This window comes from Physella acuta, unplaced genomic scaffold (genome assembly GCF_028476545.2).
Source record: "Physella acuta isolate Inbredline_101_S28 unplaced genomic scaffold, ASM2847654v3 ptg000007l, whole genome shotgun sequence".
NCBI lineage: Eukaryota > Metazoa > Mollusca > Gastropoda > Physidae > Physella > Physella acuta.
The window spans coordinates 16692-38842 of NW_026731527.1; the positions used below are offsets into that span (position 1 = coordinate 16692).

The 22151-nt window shown below is 33.8% G+C and overlaps 2 protein-coding genes across 4 annotated transcripts; both read left to right on the forward strand.

Moving 5' to 3' along the window:
- The first annotated feature begins 356 nt into the window (after window positions 1-356).
- Window positions 357-9253, forward strand: LOC131946625 (uncharacterized). Of its 2 annotated transcripts, none has more exons than XM_059307586.1 (6): window positions 357-467; window positions 1607-1712; window positions 5040-5124; window positions 5481-5599; window positions 6841-6867; window positions 8788-9253. In XM_059307586.1, exons 2-6 carry the CDS (start codon window positions 1643-1645, stop codon window positions 8880-8882), a joined length of 396 nt encoding a protein of 131 aa, XP_059163569.1. In that variant the 5' UTR covers window positions 357-467; window positions 1607-1642; the 3' UTR covers window positions 8883-9253. The 2 variants fall into 2 exon arrangements, with proteins under 2 accessions (XP_059163569.1, XP_059163632.1); XM_059307649.1 differs by having other exon boundaries at window positions 376-467; window positions 1628-1712.
- Window positions 9254-12211: 2958 nt separating this feature from the next.
- Window positions 12212-21558, forward strand: LOC131946787 (uncharacterized). 2 transcript variants are annotated; one of them, XM_059307761.1, is made up of 6 exons: window positions 12212-12327; window positions 13463-13567; window positions 16862-16946; window positions 18686-18804; window positions 19439-19465; window positions 21092-21558. In XM_059307761.1, the coding sequence occupies exons 2-6, from the start codon at window positions 13498-13500 to the stop codon at window positions 21184-21186; spliced, it is 396 nt and encodes a 131-aa protein (XP_059163744.1). In that variant the 5' UTR covers window positions 12212-12327; window positions 13463-13497; the 3' UTR covers window positions 21187-21558. The 2 variants fall into 2 exon arrangements, with proteins under 2 accessions (XP_059163744.1, XP_059163822.1); XM_059307839.1 differs by having other exon boundaries at window positions 12228-12327; window positions 13484-13567.
- The last annotated feature ends 593 nt before the right edge of the window (window positions 21559-22151 follow it).

Below are 22151 nucleotides of genomic sequence, written 5' to 3' on the forward strand. Positions count from 1 at the left end.
CACCTTTATTCCGTTGCTTAAATAGAGACTGAACAAAAAAAACAAGTGGTAATCGCCGGCAAAAATAGATCTTCTACCATATAGGCTGTAACTCTCGATAGTTAAGCACACTGGTTTCGTCTTGTGTTCTTTTGATTCCACCATGTATTAATTGCATTATCCACTATTTTGGATTTTAACAATTGTATACAGCCTTAAAGATTAATTGTGTTTGTGATATTACGTGTTATTTTTATTGTAGGGGGGGGGGGAAATCAGCTTTATGTGATTCTACTAACCTCCTCTCCCCCCCCCCCCCTCATGGGGTAAAGACTTAGAGTGGTTTAGCCTGTTGTTATTACAAACGCTTGCGCAGGCCGCAGTTTCGTATTCAATTAATGTGACGCGAGCATGCGCAAAGAGAGGCCCATTCACTTCACAAGGTGACTGATTGCGTCTCACTTGTTTGTCTTGTCAAAGCTCAAGTGGTAAGGTTTTTTTTATATTTACTCCTTAATAGCCGTTGAGTATTTTTTGTTTTTCAGCCATAAGTTTAAAGCATTAAAACTGTAGATTATTGGAGCTGTGAAACTTAAATCAACTCTTATTGTTTAAAGTCAATTAAGTAATAATAATCGGACAGGCTTATAAACCTTGTAAAAAAGAATACAATTTCCTTTAAGTATTTGAAAATGATTTTAAAAAAAAACATTTTCAAATCCTAGGAAATACAATTTTGTGTTATCTATATTAAGCCTTAGATTGTGTAAGTTAGTTATATTATTATTATTACATCAGCTTAGTAGAGTTATTTAATTGATGTAGGAGTCGGCGTGGTCGAGTCGGTAAAGCACATTGTTACTTAACCGAAAAGTCTCGAGTTCGAAACCTCTGACAAATGAGGCTTGACAAATGGGAACAGCAACTCTTCTACGTGAGATAACTCCAAAAATAAAACAAAAGAAAAGCAGACTGTAATCGGAGTCAACGGCGCCATATGGCGCATAATACGTTGACACGTTAGTGTGTTAGAGGAAATCCCTTCCAACATTAGAATTAAGAACGAAAGAGAATTCTTTTAAAAAACAGCAACCAAATACAAACAGATGATGTTAAGGTGTCATCCATAAATGACGTCACGCTTTTTTGCACGATTTTTACCTCCCCCTCCCCGCTTCCCTCTGTCACACATCGTCATAAAAAGCCAGACCCCCTCCCTAAAATGACGTCACACCTAAGGCTACAACCCACCACTCAAAATTTCAGTTAAATTTTTCTTAAAACATCGATATTTTTCCAAAATCTTGTCTGAACTCTGTCTATATAGAGTATTTTAATCAATTCCTATTACAATTTATTAATACAGTTTTCTAAAACGCGAAATAACGGCTAAAATTCGTTTTCCAACATTACTTTTTGTTAAAGCAAAAATGTGACGTCCCACCATCTGAACTCCCCCCCCCCCCCCCACCGCTCCCCCACATAACACGCCGTCACAAAATTACGGACCCCCCTCCCCTTACGAGTGTGACGTCATTTATGGACGACCCCTCAGTAAAGATTATGTGTGTTTTATGATATATTTTTTCTTTAAATCATAGGCTTATATGTTTTCTTTAAATCATAGGCCTACAATATTCACATACAGATCTTTAAATTAAAAATGGCGGCCATGAAACACTTGTGTCTTACCGCTTTTGTCTTGCTGGTGACTATTGGGCTAACTTCAGGAGGTACGCTTAACCTAATTGGTTCTCATAAAGTTTGGTACTTTATAAATGTTAAAAAGTTGATTTAATTAAATAAAAAAAATTACTATTCGCAACATAGTTTCAATGACAGGGGGGAGTTGTACACCTTCAAAATGATGTAAAACCTGCAACTGGAACTGACTTGTCGAGAGGTAGGGCGCGCGTCTAACAATATGAAAAGCAGTCTATTTTTTAATTCAGTTACCGTTCCCGGAGCTCTGATGAGTAACAACTGAGAAAAGTAGAGGTGAACATAAGGCTGACCATATTATCTTTACCAGAGTTTCTTCCAGGCATCTCTTGGGGGGGGGGGGGGGGCTTTGGCCCCCGAAAATTATTTACCGCCCGCCCCCCCCCCCCCCACGAACGAAATGTAATTTATATAATTTATATAGAAAATATATACTTTTAACAGTGTCCGCCCCCCCCCCCTGGAGAAAGTCTACCCCCCCCCCGAAAATTTCAAGTGCCCCCCCCCCGGAGAAAAAAGTCTGGAAGAAACACTGATCTTTACATTTGCAAATTTAGAGAATAAGATAAACAATACTTAATCATTGAAACGATGATGATTTTTTTTAAAAATCGATATGCTATTAGTGTTCCAAAAAGTGTTTTGTTACCTGCTATAAGGGCTATTTTTTCTCTTAAAATGATGTAGGCATTTATCAAAACAATAAGTATTGAGTATCAAGCAACAGAGGCGTAGCGAGAGGGGTGCGGACCTCACCGGGTGACACCATTTAGGGGGGGTGACACCAAGGCAAAACATAGTATAATATATAGAGAAAAATTTGAGGGGGATGGGGGTGCAAATCGAAAGTTTGAGCGGGGGTGCAAATCGAAAATTGAAAGTTTTTCCCCGGGAAGAGTCGCTACGCCTCTGGGGGAGGGGGTGACACCATTAAGTGCCGCACCGGGTGACACCCGACCTCGCTACGCCACTGTCAAGAAAAACTTGTATATTTTCTTTTTGACCATTAAAGTTTGCCAAAGCAAAAGTAAAGAATAACGCCAAGACGCGTATATATATATATATATATATATATATATATATATATATATATATATATATATATATATATATATATATATATATATATATATATATATATATATATATATATATGTAGAGAGAGAGTAGATCACCAAATATTGTTTCTCCAGCAAATAGTATTATAGGGATGCCTTATTTTAGTGTTTTTAAAAAACACTTAATAGATTATTATAGACCTAAAAACAATTTAAAGTCAAATCTCGAACAGCTGTTGTGCAAAGTCAAAGCGTTTGAATTACCCAGATGTCCACTTTAATCTAACATAAATTGTGTGCTTTGTTAGGTGTTCTGATAGTCACACTACACAAAAGGAAGCTTATTGATTATATTCTTCTTCTTCTTCTTAATCCTCATCACTCCCTGTGGAGTATAGGGCAGCAACAAAATTGATTATATTACCAATCTATAATTAATGTTATAAAACTTAAGCGTAATATTTCTTAGAGCATTAAAAAAAAACAACACCATACCAAGTATAGCCAAAATGCAACATATTTATAAAACATTAATAATAGAATCAAATTAATTACCTTAGGCTTAAAATATATTAATATTGAATTTATTCAGGACAAATTGATAGGGATTCGATATAATAATTACGAACTAAAAAAAACAGAAATAAACCTAGCCTTTAAGTTAGCCAACATATTGTAAAACTAGTATTTTTGTGTTATTTTTTTTTACCTTTTTATTATAATATGGATATCTGGTTTAAAAATGCTATCTGGCAAGTACGACCACGAGAAGTCTGTGCCCTACTTACAAGCCATATTAGCATTAGTTATAGTGGCAAGGCTTAAGTGTTATGTGACCGATTGCAGGGACACGTTTTAGTTTGGTGACTGTTATTTTTTTCTGTTTCCCCTTCTGTACCTTTGTTGGCGATCGTATTGTGTAATAAAAACAACTACAAAAAATTAAACAGAAATAATCTAACCACCATATTATCCGCCCCCTCCCCCACATAAAACATTATAATCGATAAAACATTTTTCAACTTTATGTTGAAATTAGATTACACTTAAAGGATGCATGCAATATTTATCACATCCGTTATTTAAGTTACCCTACATTACAAAAAACGGCAAGCTATTTCTAAGACAGCCCCACCCCCTGAAACTATAATTATGTATGTGATTTGTTTGTGAAATAACTTCTAAATTAAAATAGCTTTTTCATCTTTATTTTAAAAACATGTTAATTTGTATATAGTGTTTTAAGAATCGTGTATAAGTCTAGTGAGTCCATGTATTGTGTGTGTGAAAGAGAGGATGCTTGTATATTTTTCAGATTGATTTGTCTTTCTCTGGAGTACAATGTCTATCAACCCTCCCCTCCTTTTTACCTTGACCTAAATTTGCACGCGCCCATCCTTTCTATCCATGATCAACTACATTTCAATCAATAAAAATAATTTCGAGCGTTGTTTGAATTTCATTGGTTCACGATGGTTAGCTCAGGCTGTACGATTGGTACGAGCGGTACGATTGGTTGGCTGACTGAATACCACGCGAGCATGCGCAATCTAGAATACCGTATAAGCCCTGCTAAAGGGGGGGGGGGGCTAACTATACTATATACCTTCCCTAGGCTTATCTGAATAAACTGTCCTGTTAGTGCAACCGTTGTAAAACCCACGGTGGTTAAACTCTAACCTTTGTCTAGATTAAAAAAAAACACACAAAAAATAAGCTCATAGTTTTATTTACATACAAAAATGGAACCAATAGTAAAAAACGTAAACATTATTTCATATCGAAAACATCCTAGTCAAACAGTAAACAAATAAAACACAACATTCGATGGAATATTATGTACATTCGATGCCTCGGATAGTCTGGGCTCTGACCTCACAGACAATCTTCATATCCCATATGGCAATCAAAACGCCATCTAATACCCACACCAAACACACATGTCATACAAACAAAACATCGAACAATACAATCATTATAAAACAATACATACAAAACACCCAGCCAAGTTACAAAAGCAACGAGGTTCGCCAAGCGCCAAGCTAGAAACTGACCAGAACTAGATCTGCATTCTACTATATATATATATATATATATATATATATATATATATATATATATATATATATATATATATATATTTATTTATTTATTTATTTATTTATATATATATATATATATATATATATATATATATATATATATATATATATATATATATATATATATATATATATACCTGTATAATTTTTTAATATAAATGTTTTGTTGCTGAAATAGACTGCGCTTCCAAAATAACACAATGCTACATCACATTCATGCAAAATGGTGTGACCCACGCCTCCAATCAAGACATCATGTGCAAGTTAGTGTATTGAACAATTGAAATAGGTTTAACATACAAATGGTATATAATAACATTGAATTATGACTATGTTTAAGCTTACGTCTTCGTCTACTGCTGCCTAGTCAGCGTAAGTGCAATGACCAGAGTACCACTGACATACATATATACAACAATATATATATATATATATATATATATATATATATATATATATATATATATATATATATATATATATATATATATATATATATATATATATATATATATATATATATATATATATATATATATATATATATATATATATATATATATATGCATATAATATATTTGTTAAATATAACAACTAATTTTTCTAATCTATTTTATAGTGACATGCAAGATTTAGTCGGTTGTTTATTCAAACAAAACTGCGACTTTACAGCAGAAATGGAGAAACAATTAACCGATCACATGCATTCACAGATGAAGAAGCATGGACATAAGTGCTGTGAGTTATATTTTCTTCATTTGTTTCAATCTAATCAACCGAATGCCTACTTAACTGATAAACACAAACTGTAGGCTGTACCTTCAATATATCCACTGTACTCAAACTTTCAAAGACATTGACAATGGGACTAAAACATAAGAGACATAAGACCACTGAATTAAACCCTATGAGACATAAGCCACCGGAACTAAAGCCTGCAAGCCTATAAGTCCCCTGGAATAAAACTTACAAAACTATAAGCCCAGTGAACTAACACTACAAGACTGTAAGTCCCATGTACTAAGTCATCCAGGCCTAGACTAAATCTGAAGGTAAATAATTCAGCAGTTAAATATATCACTGCATATATTACATATTTCTTTTGTATTTAATAATAAACCGGGAGTGATCTCCCCTAAACTTTCTCATATATTCTTATGTAAAAAAACAGGGGATGGGAACTCGGGCTATAGACATGATTTTTAATCCATTTTAAATACTTAAAGTTTAAAAAAAAGAATAAAATCTCGTAGACAAAAGAATTGCACACCAAGTGAACGCAAAATAAAAAAAGTGCATAATAGTGCGCAATATTATAAGTACTTTAAAAATTTACGGTAGTTTTTTGAGAAATCGGAAGTAGCGTAAATTAGTACTTCCCGTAAACGGAAATTACTCCAAATTTAACAGAAGGTAGAGAATTAGATCTTATACTTACATGTGAAATTTCATTTATCTATCTGAAATAGTACACAAGTTATAGGCTTTTGAAAAATTCAAAGTAGAAAAAGTACCACTTCCGGTTATCGGAAATCACTCAAAAGTTGATCTACGATTTTGATAAAATACTTGTATATGAAATTTCATCAACCTTGCTGTAACGGTACTCAAGTTATCGTGTTTACAGACACACACACAGACACACGGACAGAATTGCAAAGCCCAGTTTTTCAGACTGGATTACGCGTAAAACCTCTTGATTTTGATAAATCTGGATTGATAATTTTTGCCCGATTAAAATAAGTCCCCTATACTTCGGATGTGATGAAGGACTGAGGTGTAATACGGTGAAAATTGTTAAAATTTCAAGTGATTTTTGTGCACGATTACAATACTTTCTCTATACTTCGTATATATGAGAAAGTAAAAAAGTGACATGCATCATTATTCTTGGTAAAGTCATATCTCGTGAAAGAGATAAAGTAGGTATATTACTATATTCAAATATCAACCATTATGAAATGCATCATTTTTTTCAGCATTTACTGTAACTCACCTCATCAAAAGTAAGTATACAGTGCTCTTATCTTATTGTCCGTTTTTACATCTTTTATTTAACTTGCTTCCTCTGTCTGTCGCCAGTCTAGTTAGATCGGAAACGGGTGGCTGAGGCATCCGAAGAAAATCTACCGTCCCCCGAACGAAATGGAATTTACATCTATCTATATATATAATTCTCTTCTTGGAGACCCTCGAAAACACCAGCTGTAAGCGCCCTCCCTACCACCCCTACTTGGTCTAGTGAGCTGTGGTTCACGCTAAATGTTTACAATCGTAGAGCCGGGTTTAGTGACGACGACGCGTGTCGGCTCGTAGAAAAATATACAGTTTACGAGTGTCTCCCTCCCCGGGAAAAATTCGTCCACCCCCCCCCCCCCCCCTCCCTGAGAAGAAAGTTTGAAAGAAACACTGTATGTAAGCCAGGGAAAGCTTTAAATGTCCAATCTGGTCATTATTAAAATATCAATACTGAATCAATTATTGAAACTCAGTAACAGAAAAGAATTCACATACACCGTGGGATGTTTTCATAATAAATGAACCTGGAATGATTTCCCCTAAACTTTCTCGAATATCTATCTATATATATAATTCTCTTCTGAGAGACGCTAGAAAACAAGCTGTAAACGCGCTCCCTACCAGCCCCACCCCTACATGGTCTGGTGAGCTGTGTTCACTCTAAATGTTTACAAACAGAGCCGGGTTTAGTGACGACTATTAGGGGCAGATAATTTGGTTTGAAACGATTTTAAACGTGGGGGGGGGGGTAACTAAGTGGGAGTTTACTTTAACGGATGGGGGGAAGGAGGGGGGGTATTGTCCTTAACGAGCTACTTATAGTGTTTTAAAGAAATATTTTCAGTGGCAGCGTTGGTAGTGTCGAATTCACAAATTATGAATAACTGAAAAGTAGAAAAAACAACAACTAAATAGCGGCGTATGATATGCCGCGGGTCGGCTCGTTCTTATATAAAACAACTGTGGGTGGCAACTCGGGATATAGTCAAGACTTTAAATCCATTTTTAATTACTTAAACTTTTTAAAAATAGAATAGAATCTCGTAGAAAAAAGAATTGCGCACCAAGCGAATGCCAAAACAAAATATGCTTAATAGTGCGGAATATTATTAGTACTTTATAAATTTACATGCGTTTTTTTGAGAAATCGGAAATAGCGTAAATTACTACTTCCGGTCTACAGAAATTACTCGAAGTTTGATAGAAGGTAGAGGATTAGATCATTCACTTACATGTGAAATTTCATTTATCTATCTGAAATAGTACTCAAGTTATAGGCTTTTAAAAAATTCAAAGAAGAAAAAGTACCCCTTTCGTTTATCCGAAATCGCTCAAAAGTTGATACGGATCTACGATTATGATATAATCAATCTAGCTTTAACGGTGCGAGAGTCTTCAAACAGGAAGTTTAAATTTGTTTCTCGAAAGTAATTAAGTGGACAACTGTTTATCTATTCTGTTATACTTTTAGATAACTATTATTATATTTTACAAGTATACTAACAGTAATATGAATGTTAATAAAAATTATCAAAGAAAGATACATTACCTAAAATGCTGGACCATGGGACAAGTGAAGTGGATTTTTTAACTTTGATTAATCATTCACTACCTTGACAAAAAGCATATATCTTCTATATTTTTGCAATATTTTTTTACTTGGTGTCACCTCACTACACGGTGTCACCCGGTGCGGTCCGCACTCCCCATCCCGCCTCGCGACGACTCTAGAGTTAGGTATCCATCAGCTGGATGGGACTTAAACCAGGTCTCGAACTCGAGAGTTTCGAGCAGTCTAGCTCTCTACCGCTAAGCCACGCCGTCTAATATTGATATTAATTAATAACGTACATTTTACTAAGAGTGCTAATTCATTTTTACATTGTTTATTTTATTTTATTTTCAAGAGCACAAAAATGGCGCCACAAGCATCAGTACACTGCCATCAGCTTTGATCCTGCTCGCCTTGGTCACGGTGTCGATCTTGGTCAAGATTTTTTGAATGCCACACATTTCTCTTTATACATGTGTTTCTTTCACAAAATCCTTTTTATGTTGGTATTAACTTTGATTGTTTCTGTATTGCATACTGAAACATTTTTCTTTTGTCAAATTAATACCAACTTTTGCTGTTTCTAACCTCTACAATATTATTTTTAACTTCAAATTAAAAATATAAATTCTGCACACTAAATTTTTACAATGAAATACTTTAACAATTAAAATAAGAACAAGCAAAAACTTATTAATGTGACACGTCTGATAATTTTAAGGTTCATTAAAAATACATTTATATTTCCAAAGATTTTTAATATTTATGACTGTTTTTGTTTAGAAATAAAATCTTCAGCCATTAAATCAGAAACAAAAATATTTAACGGCTTTGCGTTTGATTCGTAACATATATGTAAAATGTTTTGAATTACATATCGTATTTGTTTATGAAAAAATCAATGGTTTTTATTTGCGTTTTTTTAGTACTCGGGAACGCTTTTGTATTTATTTTCTAAGCCTTTAAAGGATTTCCAAGATATCCACAGAGAGTGCATACATTCTTTAAACAAAAGCTTTAAAAGCAACAATACAAGTCCAACTTGAAGGAAGACGAGAGAACTCTAGATACAATATCTCTAGTTATCCGCCTATGTTCCACACTGCTGAAAATATTTTTTTAACTTACTCGTTTATTACTTTTAGATTATTCTTACCATATATTGTTTATACATAGTTATAACAATTACTACAAGCAAAAAGTAAAGGATCCTATTCACACCTAGCGATTTGGGAGTTGAAGTAAAGTTTAATTGTTTCTCGGCATATTAATGAAAGCTGATCAGCACTTTTTTACTCGCCCTCTTTTCTGTCTCTAACATGATTTCGATACCCATTTGAGCTGAATAACAATTTTTTGGGCTCTAAAAATTCGAGGAATCTAAATCGTAACTCACTCAGACCTACTACAAATCTTGAACTCAGTTACGATGCAGTTTTAATGAAACATCTGAAATGAAAGTTATATGTTGAGATCTTTAGCTGTGGCTGTAGGTACCTTGAATAAACCTAACTTAATTTCTTATTAGACAAAAAACTTTATTTACAAAAGACTAGAATACACACAGTAAATATGAAAATGTTATATATTAATTAGAAAAACATTGAAATAAATACTGGATACATTGGAACACCCACATTGTTCTAACGGTCAACAAACGTTGCTTCACCCTGCATTCATCTAGGTGACACGCCTAATGTATACTATCATCAACCATTATACACCGTCGCAATCTCACACTACACTCAGTGAGCGAAATCGACAAAAGCATGCAAAACCTAAGATTAATTGCTCACACATTCACATTTTAAGACCAAGTATTCTAATATCACACAAACAATTAACTTCTAATACGATACACCAGAAGTCAAGTCTGCTACAGCCTCGTTTTGATTATAGATTGAATTTCAAAGTATAAAAACAGCTAGCATCCCAAATCTATACAGACCAACATAGAGTTTTCGTAAAAGATTTCACAGCGACTCTCAATCTGTCTAATTATTAATTTTTTGAACAAAGAGTGATATTTATCCGCAAGGTTGGTGAACAGTGTCAAAAGATATCAAAATAATTTGATATGGTATAACTTTAAATATTCATATTATTTTTCAAAATCGTTCGCAACAAAGAGTTCGAGTAATGTGGAAATCGAAATTAAAATTAAACATTGCTAGAATATTTTGGGACAAATTAGACCATCTTAATTTACATGTATAAAAGACAAGTTATGGCTATGTTGAAAATCCCCTCAATCCGTTGGGCATTTCTTTTTCTCTGTATAAAAAAAAAATTAGAGATCAATACATAAAATATTTTTGCAATGGTTAACGGATGACCACTCTTCCGCTATTCGATTTTGCACTTTAATATTTACTAGGGGAGAGCAAAGTTTCAAACTATTAAAATTAAGATACAAAACGTATATAGAATGTTTTTATGTAGCATTATGTAAAAATATATGTTATACAAGCATGCTGAAGCAGTGTCGTAACATACTTTCGTTTAAAGTAGTGTGTCGGCATTTTAATAAATCGCTGCTGTATTTGATCCTGCTGTTTAATTAATTAAGAATTCTTTAAGCTCGTAATTATTTTCACGTTTTACCGGAATTATTTTTTGTTCACTCATTTTTTTTTCACTACCTCTGTGGCTAAACGACCCATATCTTTTTACCCGTTAATTTAAATCCTACACATTATTGATAAAAATTAATAGTAATTGAGTACCCTACATATTGATATAAGTTTTAAGGCAAGGATTTATTTATTGGAGAAAGTTAATTGCTTGGTTATAAAGAAGAAAAAATAAAGAGTTGATTTTTTTCGTGCAAAAATTACCCTTCTGTCGGGAAAATTAATAAAAAGAATAACTTTTCATTAGTTCTCATTAGTTCTTATTCATAGAAAACGAAAGTACCTTCCATTTTTCTTCAAAAATCATGGATCGGATTAGTCTCAGTATAAATACTTTAATTTTGGTTAATGTTATAATATGGCGACGTAAACGTTTAGACGCGGCCGCTGAACGGCATTCTGCAGTGTTAAAAAATGTCGTATTGCGAGTTGTTTTAGAAAAAAATTGTATAAAATAGAAAATCAATCTAACGAGAAAACTACAAGAAGTAAATACAACAAACAATAGCCGTTCTAGCGTTCTCATGACCTAGATTTACAATTAAAAACTTGGATTCCCAAAAGCAAAAAATTAAATCGAGAAAATTTTATCGAACGCTGGGAGCGTTGTTACGGTCTTAAAGAGGTTAAAACGAAAAACAAAAATAATTTTATATTTATATTTAAAAAAATATATATATTTTATTCTTAATGTACCATTTTCTTTTTTTACAAACTACATTTTATTTTAAAATATATTATTTAAATCTGATATACGCATCTTATACATTAGAATGATAATAAAAATGTTGACACCTTTATTCCGTTGCTTAAATAGGGACTAAACAAAAAACAACTGGTAATCGCCGGCAATGATAGATCTGCTACCATATAGGCTGTAACTCTCGATAGTTCAGCACACTGGTTTCGTCTTGTGTTCTTTTGATTCCACCATGTATTAATTGCATTATCCACTATTTTGGATTTTAACAATTGTATACAGCCTTAAAGAGTCATTGTGTTTGTGATATTACGTGTTATTTTTATTGTAGGGGGGGGGATCAGCTTTATGGGATTCTACTAACCTCCTCTCCCCAGCCCCCCCCCCCCCTTATGGTGTAAAGACTTAGAGTGGTTTAGCCTGTTGTTATTACAAACGCTTGCGCAGGCCGCAGTTTCGTATTCAATTAATGTGACGCGAGCATGCGCAAAGAGAGGCCCATTTACTTCACAAGGTGGGGACTGACTGTGTGTCACTTGTTTGTCTTGTCAAAGCTCAAGTGGTAAGGTTTTTTATACTTACGACTTAATAGCCGTTGTGTATTTTTTGTTTTTCAGCTATAAGTTTAAAGCATTAAAACTGTAGATTATTGGAGCTGTGAAACTTAAATCAACTCTTATTGTTTAAAGTCAACCAAGTAATAATAATCGAACAATCTTATAAACCTTGTAAAAAAGAATACAATTTCCGTTAAGTATTTGAAAATGATAAAAAAAATGGTTTTCAAATCCTAGGAAATTCAATTTTGTGTTAGCTATATTAAGACTTTGATTGTGTTAGTTATATTATTATTACATCAGCTTAGCAGAATTATTTAATTGATGAAGGAGTCGGCGTGGTCGAGTCGGTAAAGCACATTGTTACTTAACCGAAAAGTCTTGAGTTCGAACCCTCTGACAAACGAGGCTTTACAACTGGGAACAGCAACTCTTCTACGTGAGATAACTCCAAAAATAAAACAAAAGAAAAGCAGGTTGAAATCGGAGTCAACGGCGCCATATGGCGCATAATACGTTGACACATTAATGTGTTAGAGAAAATCCATTCCAACATTAGAATTAAGAACGAAAAAGAATCCTTTAAAAAAAAAAACAGCAACCAAATACAAACAGATGATGTTAAGGTGTCATCCATAAATGACGTCACGCTTTTTTTGGACGATTTTTACCTCCCCCTCCCCCATCCCCTCTGTCACACATCGTCATAAAAAGCCAGACCCCCCCCCCTAAAATGACGTCACACCTAAAGCTACAACCCACCACTCAAAATTTCAGTTAAAGTTTTCTTAAAACATCGATATTTTTCCAAAATCTTGTCTGAACTCTGTCAACATAGAGTATTTTAATCAATTCCTATTACAATTTATTAATACTGTTTTCTAAAACGCGAAATAACGGCTAAAATTCGTTTTCCAACATTACTTTTTGTTTATCCAAAAATGTGACGTCCCACCATCTGAACCCCCCCCCCCCCCCCCCCCGCTCCCCCTCATAACACGCCGTGACAAAATTACGGACCCTCATCCCCCCTACGAGTGTGACGTCATTTATGGACGACCCCCTAAGTAAAGATTATGTGTGTTTTATGATATATTTTTTCTTTAAATCATAGGCTTATATGTTTTCTTTAAATCATAGGCCTACAATATTCACATACAGATCTTTAAATTAAAATGGCGGCCCTGAAACACTTGTGTCTTACCGCTTTTGTCTTGCTGGTGACTATTGGGCTAACTTCAGGAGGTACGCTTAACCTAATTGGTTCTCATAAAGTTTGCTACATAATACATATTTTAAAAAGTTGATTTAATTAAATTAAAAAAATTACAATTCGCAACATAGTTTCAATGACAGGGTAGAGTTATACACCATCAAAATGATGTAAAACCTGCAACTGGAACTGACTTGTCGAGAGGTAGGGCGCGCGTCTACCAATATGAAAAGCAGTCTATTTTTTAATTCAGTTACCGTTCCCGTTGCTCTGATGAGTAACAACTGAGAAAAGTAGAGGTGAACATAGGGCTGACCATATTATCTTTACATTTGTAAATTTAGAGAATAAGATAAACAATACTTGATCATTGAAACGATGATGAATTTTTTTTAAAAATCGATATGCTATTAGTGTTCTAAAAAGTGTTTTGTTACCTGCTATAAGGGTTATTTTTTTCTCTTAAAATGATGTAGGCCTTTATCAAACCAATAAGTATTGAGTATCAAGCAAAACTTGTATATTTTCTTTTTGACCAACAAAGTTTGCCAAAGCAAAAGTGGAGAATAACGCAAAGACGCGTATACGGAGGCGAAGCGAGGGTGGGGGTGGGGCGGGGTGTGCGGACTACACCGGTTGACAACATTTAGGGGGGGGGGTGACACCAAGGCAAAAAATAGCAAAATATGGGGGGGGGGGGGGGAAACTTGAGGAGGGGTGGTTGCAAATCGAAAACTTAAGGGGGTATGCAAATCAAAAGTTTGATGAGGGGGGTTGGGGTGCAAATCGAAAACTTGAGTGGGGGGAGGGCGGTGAAAATTGAAAACTTGACGGGGGGTGCAAATCAAAAACTTGAGGGGGGGGGGGGGGGGAGAGTGCAAATCGAAAATTTGAAAGTTTGTCCCCGGGAAGGGTCGCTACGCCTCTGGGGGGTGACACCATTAAGTGCCGCACCGGGTGGCACCCGACCTCGCTACGCCACTGCGCGTATGTATATATATATATATATATATATATATATATATATATATATATATATATATATATATATATATATATATAAATATATATATATATATATATATATATATATATATATATATATATATATATATATATATATATATATATATATATATATATATATATATATATATATATATATATGTATATATATATATATATATATATATATATATATATATATATATATATATATATATATATATTATTGAGAGAGAGAGAGAGAAAGAGAGAGAGAGAGGAAAGGGGGAGCACCAAATATTGTTTCTCCAGCAAATTGTATTGTAGGGATGCCTTATTTTAGTGTTTTTAAAAGGCACTGCGTGTGTTTTTAGATCATTATCGACCTAAAAGCAATTTAAAGTCAAATCTCGAACAGCTGTGCAGTTCTCATTACAATCCAATTTTCTTTTGTGTAAAGTCAAAGCGTTTGAATTACCCAGATGTCCACTTTAATCTAACATAAATTGTGTGCTTTGTTAGGTTTTCTGATAGTCACACTACACAAAATGAAGCTTATTGATTATATTACCAATCTATAATTAATGTTCTAAAACTTAAGCGTAATATTGCTTAGAACATTTTAAAAAACATCATACCAAGTATACCCAAAATGCAACATTTATAAAACATTAATAATAAAATCAAATTCATTACCTTAGGCTTAAAATATATTAATATTGAATTTATTCAGGACAAATTGATAGGGATTCGATATAATAATTACGAACTAAAAAAACAGAATTAAACTTAGCCTTTGAGTTAGCCCACATATTGTAAAACTAGTATTTTTGTGGTTTTTTTTTTACCTTTTTATTATAATATGGATATCTGGTTTAAAAATACTTGCTGGCAAGTACGACGACGAGAAGTCGGTGCCCTACTTACAAGCTCTATTAGCATCAGTTATAGTGGACAAAGCTAAAGTGTCATGTGACCGATTGCAGGGACTCATTTTAGTTTCGTAACTGTTATTTTTTTCTGTTTCCCCTACTGAACCTTTGTTGGCGGTCGTATTGTGTAATAAAAACAACTACAAAAAATTAAACAGAAATAATCTAATCACCATATTATCCGCCCCTCCCCCACATAAAACATTATAATCGATAAAACATTTTTCAGCTCATGTTGAGTTTAGATAACACTTAAAGGATGCATGCAATATTTATCACATACGTTATTTAAGTTACCCTACATTACAAAAAACGGCAAGCTATTTCTAAGACAGCCCCACCCCTTGAAACTATAATTATGTATGTGATTTGTTTGTGAAATAACTTCTAAATTAAAACAGCTTTTTCATCTTTATTTTAAAAACATGTTAATTTGTATATATTGTTTTAAGAATAGTGTAAAAGTCTAGTGAGAACATGTATTGTGCGTGTGAAAGAGAGGATGCTTATATATTTTTTCAGATTGATTTGTCTTTCTCTGGAGTTCAACGTCTGTCAACAGACAACCTCCCCTCACCTCCTTTTTACCTTGACCTAAATTTACTTGCGCCCATCCTTTCTATCCATGATGAACTACATTTCAATCAATAAAAAATAATTTGGAGCGTTGTTTGATTTTCATTGGATCACGATGGTTAGCTCAGGCTGTACGATTGGTACGATTGGTTGGCTGACTTAATACCACGCGAGCATGCGCAATCTAGAATACCTAGTATAAGCCCTGCTAAGAGGGGGGGGGGGGCTTAACTATACTAACTACCTTCCCTAGGCTTATCTGAATAAACTGTCCGGTCAGCGCAACCGTTGTAAACCTTTGTCTAGATAAAAAAAACAACACAAAAAATGAGCTCATAGTTTTATTTACATACAAAAATGGAACCAACAATAAAAAAAACGTAAACATTATTTCAAATCCAAAACATCCTAGTCAAACAGTAAACAAACAAAACACACAACATTCGATGGAATATTATGTACAATCGATGCCTCGGATAGTCTAGGCTCTGACCACACAGACAATCTTCATATCCCTTTTGGCAATCAAAACGCCATCTAATACCCACACCAAACAATAATTATAAAACAAAACATACAAAACACCCAGCCAAGTTACAAAAGCAACCTCGCTCCACGCACGAGGTTCGCCAAGCGCCCAGCGAGAAACTGACCAGAACTAGATCTACATTCTACTAATAACTCTCTCTCTCTCTCTCTCTCTCTCTCTCTCTCTCTCTCTCTCTCTCTATATATATATATATATATATATATATATATATATATATATATATATATATATATATATATATACCTGTATAATTTCTTAATATAAATGTTTTGTTGCTGAAATAGACTGCGCTTCTAAAGTAACACAATGCTACATCACATACATGCAAAAAGATGTGACCCACGCCTCCGATCAAGCCGTCATGTGCAAGTTAGTGTATTGAACATTGAAATAGGTTTAACATACAATTGGTATATAATTGCATTGAATTATGACTATGTTTAAGCTTACGTCTTCGTCTACTGCTGTGGCTGTGCCAAGTCAGCATAAGTGCAATGACCAAAGTACCGCTCACATAAATATATACAACAATATATATATATATATATATATATATATATATATATATATATATATATATATATATATATATATATATATATATATATATATATATATGGTTCCATGACAAATGATCTCAGGACAAATGATCTCAGACAAAATATCTCAGACAAAATATCTCACGGACAAATGATCTCAGGACAAATGATCTCAGGACAAATGATCTCAAGGACAAATGATCTCACGGACAAAAGATACCAGGACAAAATATATCAGGACAAATGATATCATGGACAAATGATCTCAGACAAAATATCTCAGACAAAATATCTCACAGTAAAATGTTGATAGTATGCACAATGATTTTAGTTCATTTGAACTTTTTTTTTAAATTGACTGTCAATATGGTTTTGTTTACTTTCTTTACGCATCATAATTGTGAACAAAATGAATTTGTTAAACTTAACAAACCATCAAAAGATTTATTTAACTTAATCTTTGTAATGGACTTTGATTTAAAAAAATAAAAATTAAAACAAACTTTCTCCTTTAGCCTGAAAGGTATGATAAATGATAATGTATAAAACAAAGTAACGGTAGCTATACAACAATAATGTTTAAAACATGCGAAATATCTTTCAAAAATGTTAATGGGTCTCTAGGTTCGTAACGTAAAATTATTGTTTTTATTGCATGATCAACACAAACATAACGTTTACGTTTCTTTGCTGACAGTACATCGTTATGATCACACCTCTCCAATACTATGTGATCATGTATTGTGTGAACTCTTGCTCGACATGTTCTAACTCCGCGATGACCGCTGTTTGTCTTTAATAAGCATTAGTCACCTGATCACTAAGGTGTGTCCGACGCGTAACTATTGAATTTACCTATTAGTTGTATTGTTCATGGAGGGCGGATGTCTTTCCCTTAAGGCATGTCTCTACCATCAAAGCGGGCTGCCACCTTGATACCAAGGTGTTTCTCTATTGTTATTTCATCCCCTTTGATATAGTTTCGTCCACCTGACATGGTTGGATTGTCTCATGTTTGGCAAGCCCGTGTACGTTGTCTATCGAACAATTTCTTTAATCTTCTATAGTAATAATCCTAATTTTAAAATGCAATATACAATTTTAAAAGTGCAATATGATAAATTTATACGGCAAACATTTCTTACAACTATCATATGGGCCTATAAACAATATTAAACATATTAAACAAAACCATACGACAGTTAATAAAAATTGTTCAGATCAACTAAAATCACCCAATACACTATTAAAATTTAGGTGTGAGATATTTTGTCTGAGATATTTTGTCTGAGATCAATTGTCCGTGGTATCATTTGTCCTGATATATTTTGTCCTGGTATCTTTTGTCCGTGAGATCATTTGTCCTTGAGATCATTTGTCCTGAGATCATTTGTCCTGAGATCATTTGTCCGTGAGATATTTTGTCTGAGATATTTTGTCTGAGATCATTTGTCCTGAGATCATTTGTCCTGTCACCATATATATATATGTGTGTGTGTGTGTGTGTATATATATACATATAATATATTTGTTAAATATAACAACTAATTTTTCTAATCTATTTTATAGTGACATGCAAGATTTAGTCGCTTGTTTATTTCAACAAAACTGCGGCTTCACAACAGAAATGGAGACACAATTAACCGAGCACATGAATTCACAGCTGAAGCAGCATGGACACAAGTGCTGTGAGTTATATTTTCTTCATTTGTTTCAATCTAATCAACCGAATGCCTACTTAACTGATAAACACAAACTGTGGGCTGAACCTGCAATATATCCACTGTACTCAAACTTTCAAAGACATTGGTCCTGGGACTAAAACCTAAGAGACATAAGACCACTGAATTAATACCTATGAGACATAAGCCACCGGAACTAAAACCTGCAAGCCTATAAGTCCCCTGGAATAAAACCTAAAAAACTGTAAGCCCAGTGAACTAAAACCTACAAGACTGTAAGCCCACTTAACTAAATCATCCAGGCCTAGACTAAATCTGAAGGAAAATACTTCAGCAGTTAAATATATCTCTGCATAAATTACATATTTCGTTAAGCCTGTACAGGTGTCAGAGTGGTCGAGTTGGTAAAGCTCAAGGTTGGTAAATTTAAAAAAGTCTCGAGGTCAACCCTCTGGCAGATAAGGGTCGATTCCTTCCAACACTAATAATTAAGAACGAAGAAGAAGAAGAAGCTTGTATTTAATAAAAAAGTGACATGCATTATTTTTCGTGGTAAAGTCATATCTCGTGAAAGAGATAAAGTAGGTATATCACTATATTCAGATATCAACCATTATGAAATGCATCACTTTTTTTTCAGCATTTAATGTAGCTGACCTCATCAACAGTAAGTATACAGTGCTTTTATCTTATTGTCCCTTTTTACAAGCTTTTATTTAACCTACTTCCTCTGTCTGTCGCCAGTCTGGCTAGATCAGAAACGGGTGGCTGAGGCATCCGAAGAAAATCTACCGTCCCCCGAACGAAATGGAATCAGTGTTTCTTCCAGACATTTTTCTCCGGGGGGGGGGGCACTTAAACATTCTCGGGGGAGGGGTGGTCAACATTTTTCGGGGGGCGGCGGACACTAGTAAAAGTGTATGTTTACTATATAAAATCCATCTCGTTCGGGGGGGGGGGGAGGGTCGGAGCCCCCGCCCCCTCCCCCGAAGACATGCCTGGAAGAAACTCTGAATGGAATTTAGATAGAAAATTTACACTTTACCAGTGTCTCCCTCCCCGGGAAAAATTAGTCCACCCCCCTCCCTGAGATGAAATTTTGAAAAAAACACTGTATGTAAGCGAGGGAAAACTTTACATGTCTATTCTGGTCATTATTAAATTATCATACTGAATCAATTATGGAAACTCAGTAACAGAAACCAATTCACATACATCGTGGGATGTTTTCATAATAATTAAAACGGGAGTGATTTCCCCTAAACTTTCTCGAATATTCTTATATAAAACAACAGGGGGTGGCAACTCGGGATATAGTCATAATTTTAAATCCATTTTTAATTACTTAAAAATTTAAAATAGAATAGAATCTCGTAGAAAATCGAATTGCGCACCAAGCGTACGTCAAAACAAAATATGCATAATAGTGCTAAATATTATTAGTACTTTATAAATTTACATGCATTTTTTGAGAAATCGGAAATAGCGTAAATTACTACTTCCAGTCAACGGAAATTACTCAAAATTTGATAGAAGGTAGAGGATTAGATCATTTACTTACATGTGAAATTTCAATTATCTATCTAAAAAAGTACTCAAGTTATAGGCTTTTGAATAATTCAAAGTAGATAAAGTACCACTTCCGGTAATCGGAATAACTCAAAGGTTGATATGGATCTACGATTATGATATAATACTTATATATGTAATTTCACCAACCCAGCTTTAACGGTGCGAGAGTCTTCAAACAGGAAGTTTAAATTTTTTTCTCGAAAGTAATTAAGTGGACAACTTTTTTTAAATTCTTTTCTACTTTTAGATAACTATTATTATATTTTACAAGTATACTAACAGTAACATGAATGTTAATAAAACGTATCAAAGAAAGATCCATTACCTAAAATGCTGGACCATGGGGCAAGTGAAGTGGATTTCATACGTTTCTGTGACCTCAACCACCTTATTTTTAACTTTCATTAATCATTCATTACATTGGCAAAAAGCATATTTCTCCTATATATTTTGCATTTTTATTTTGCCTTGGTGTCACCTCACTACACTGTGTCACCCTGTGCGGTCCGCACTCCCCACCCTGCCTCGCGACTCTAGAGTTAGGTACCCATAAGCTGGATGGGACGTTCTTTTGACTTAAACCAGGCCTCAAACTCGACTTTCTAGCAGTCTAGCGCTCTACCGCTAAGCCGCCCCGTCTAATATTGATATTAATTAATAAAGTATAATTTACTAAGAGTGCTGCTTCATTTTTACATTGTTAATTTTAATTTTTTTCAAGAGCACAGAAATGGCGCCAAAAGCATCAATTCACTGCCATCAGCTCTGATCCTGTTCGCCTTGGTCACGGTGTCGATCTTGGTCAAGATTTTGTGAATGCCACACATTTCTCTTTATAAATGTGTTTCTTTCACAAAATCCTTTTTATGTTGGTATTAACTTTGATTGTTTCTGTATTGCATACTGAAACATTTTTCTTTTGTCAAATTAATACCAACTTTTGCTGTTTCTAACCTCTACAATATTATTTTTAACTTCAAATTAAAAATATAAATTCTGCACACTAAATTTTTACAATGAAATACTTTAACAATTAAAATAAGAACAAGCAAACACTTATTAATGTGACACGTCTGATAATTTGAAGGTTCATTAAAAATACATTTATATTTCCAAAGATTCTTTAATATTTATGACTGTTTTTGTTTAGAAATAAAATCTTCAGCCATTAAATCAGAAACAAAAATATTTAACGGCTATGCGTTTGGTTCGTAACATATATGTAAAATGTTTTGAATTACAAATCGTATTTGTTTATGAAAAAAAACATAATGGTTTTTATTTGCGTTTTTTAGTACTCGGGAACGCTTTTGTATTTATTTCTAAGCCTTAAAAGGATTACCAAGATATCCACAGAGAGTGCAGACATTCTTTAAACAAAAGCTTCAAAAGAAATAAAACAAGTCCAACTTGAAGGAAGACGAGAGAACTCTAGATACAATATCTCGTTATCCGCCTATGTTCCACACTGCTGAAAATATTTTTTTAACTTACTCGTTTATTACTTTTAGATTGTTCTTACCATATATAGTTTATACATAGTTATAACAATTACTACAAGCAAAAAGTAAAGGATCCTATTCACACCTAGCGATTTGGGAGGTGAAGTAAAGTTTAAATGTTTCTCGGCATATTAATGAAAGCTGATCAGCACCTTTTTACTCGCCCCCTTTTCTGTCTCTAACATGATTTCGATACCCATTTGAGCTGAATAACAATTTTTTGGGCTCTAAAAATTCGAGGAATCTAGATCGTAACTCACTCAGACTTACTTCAAATCT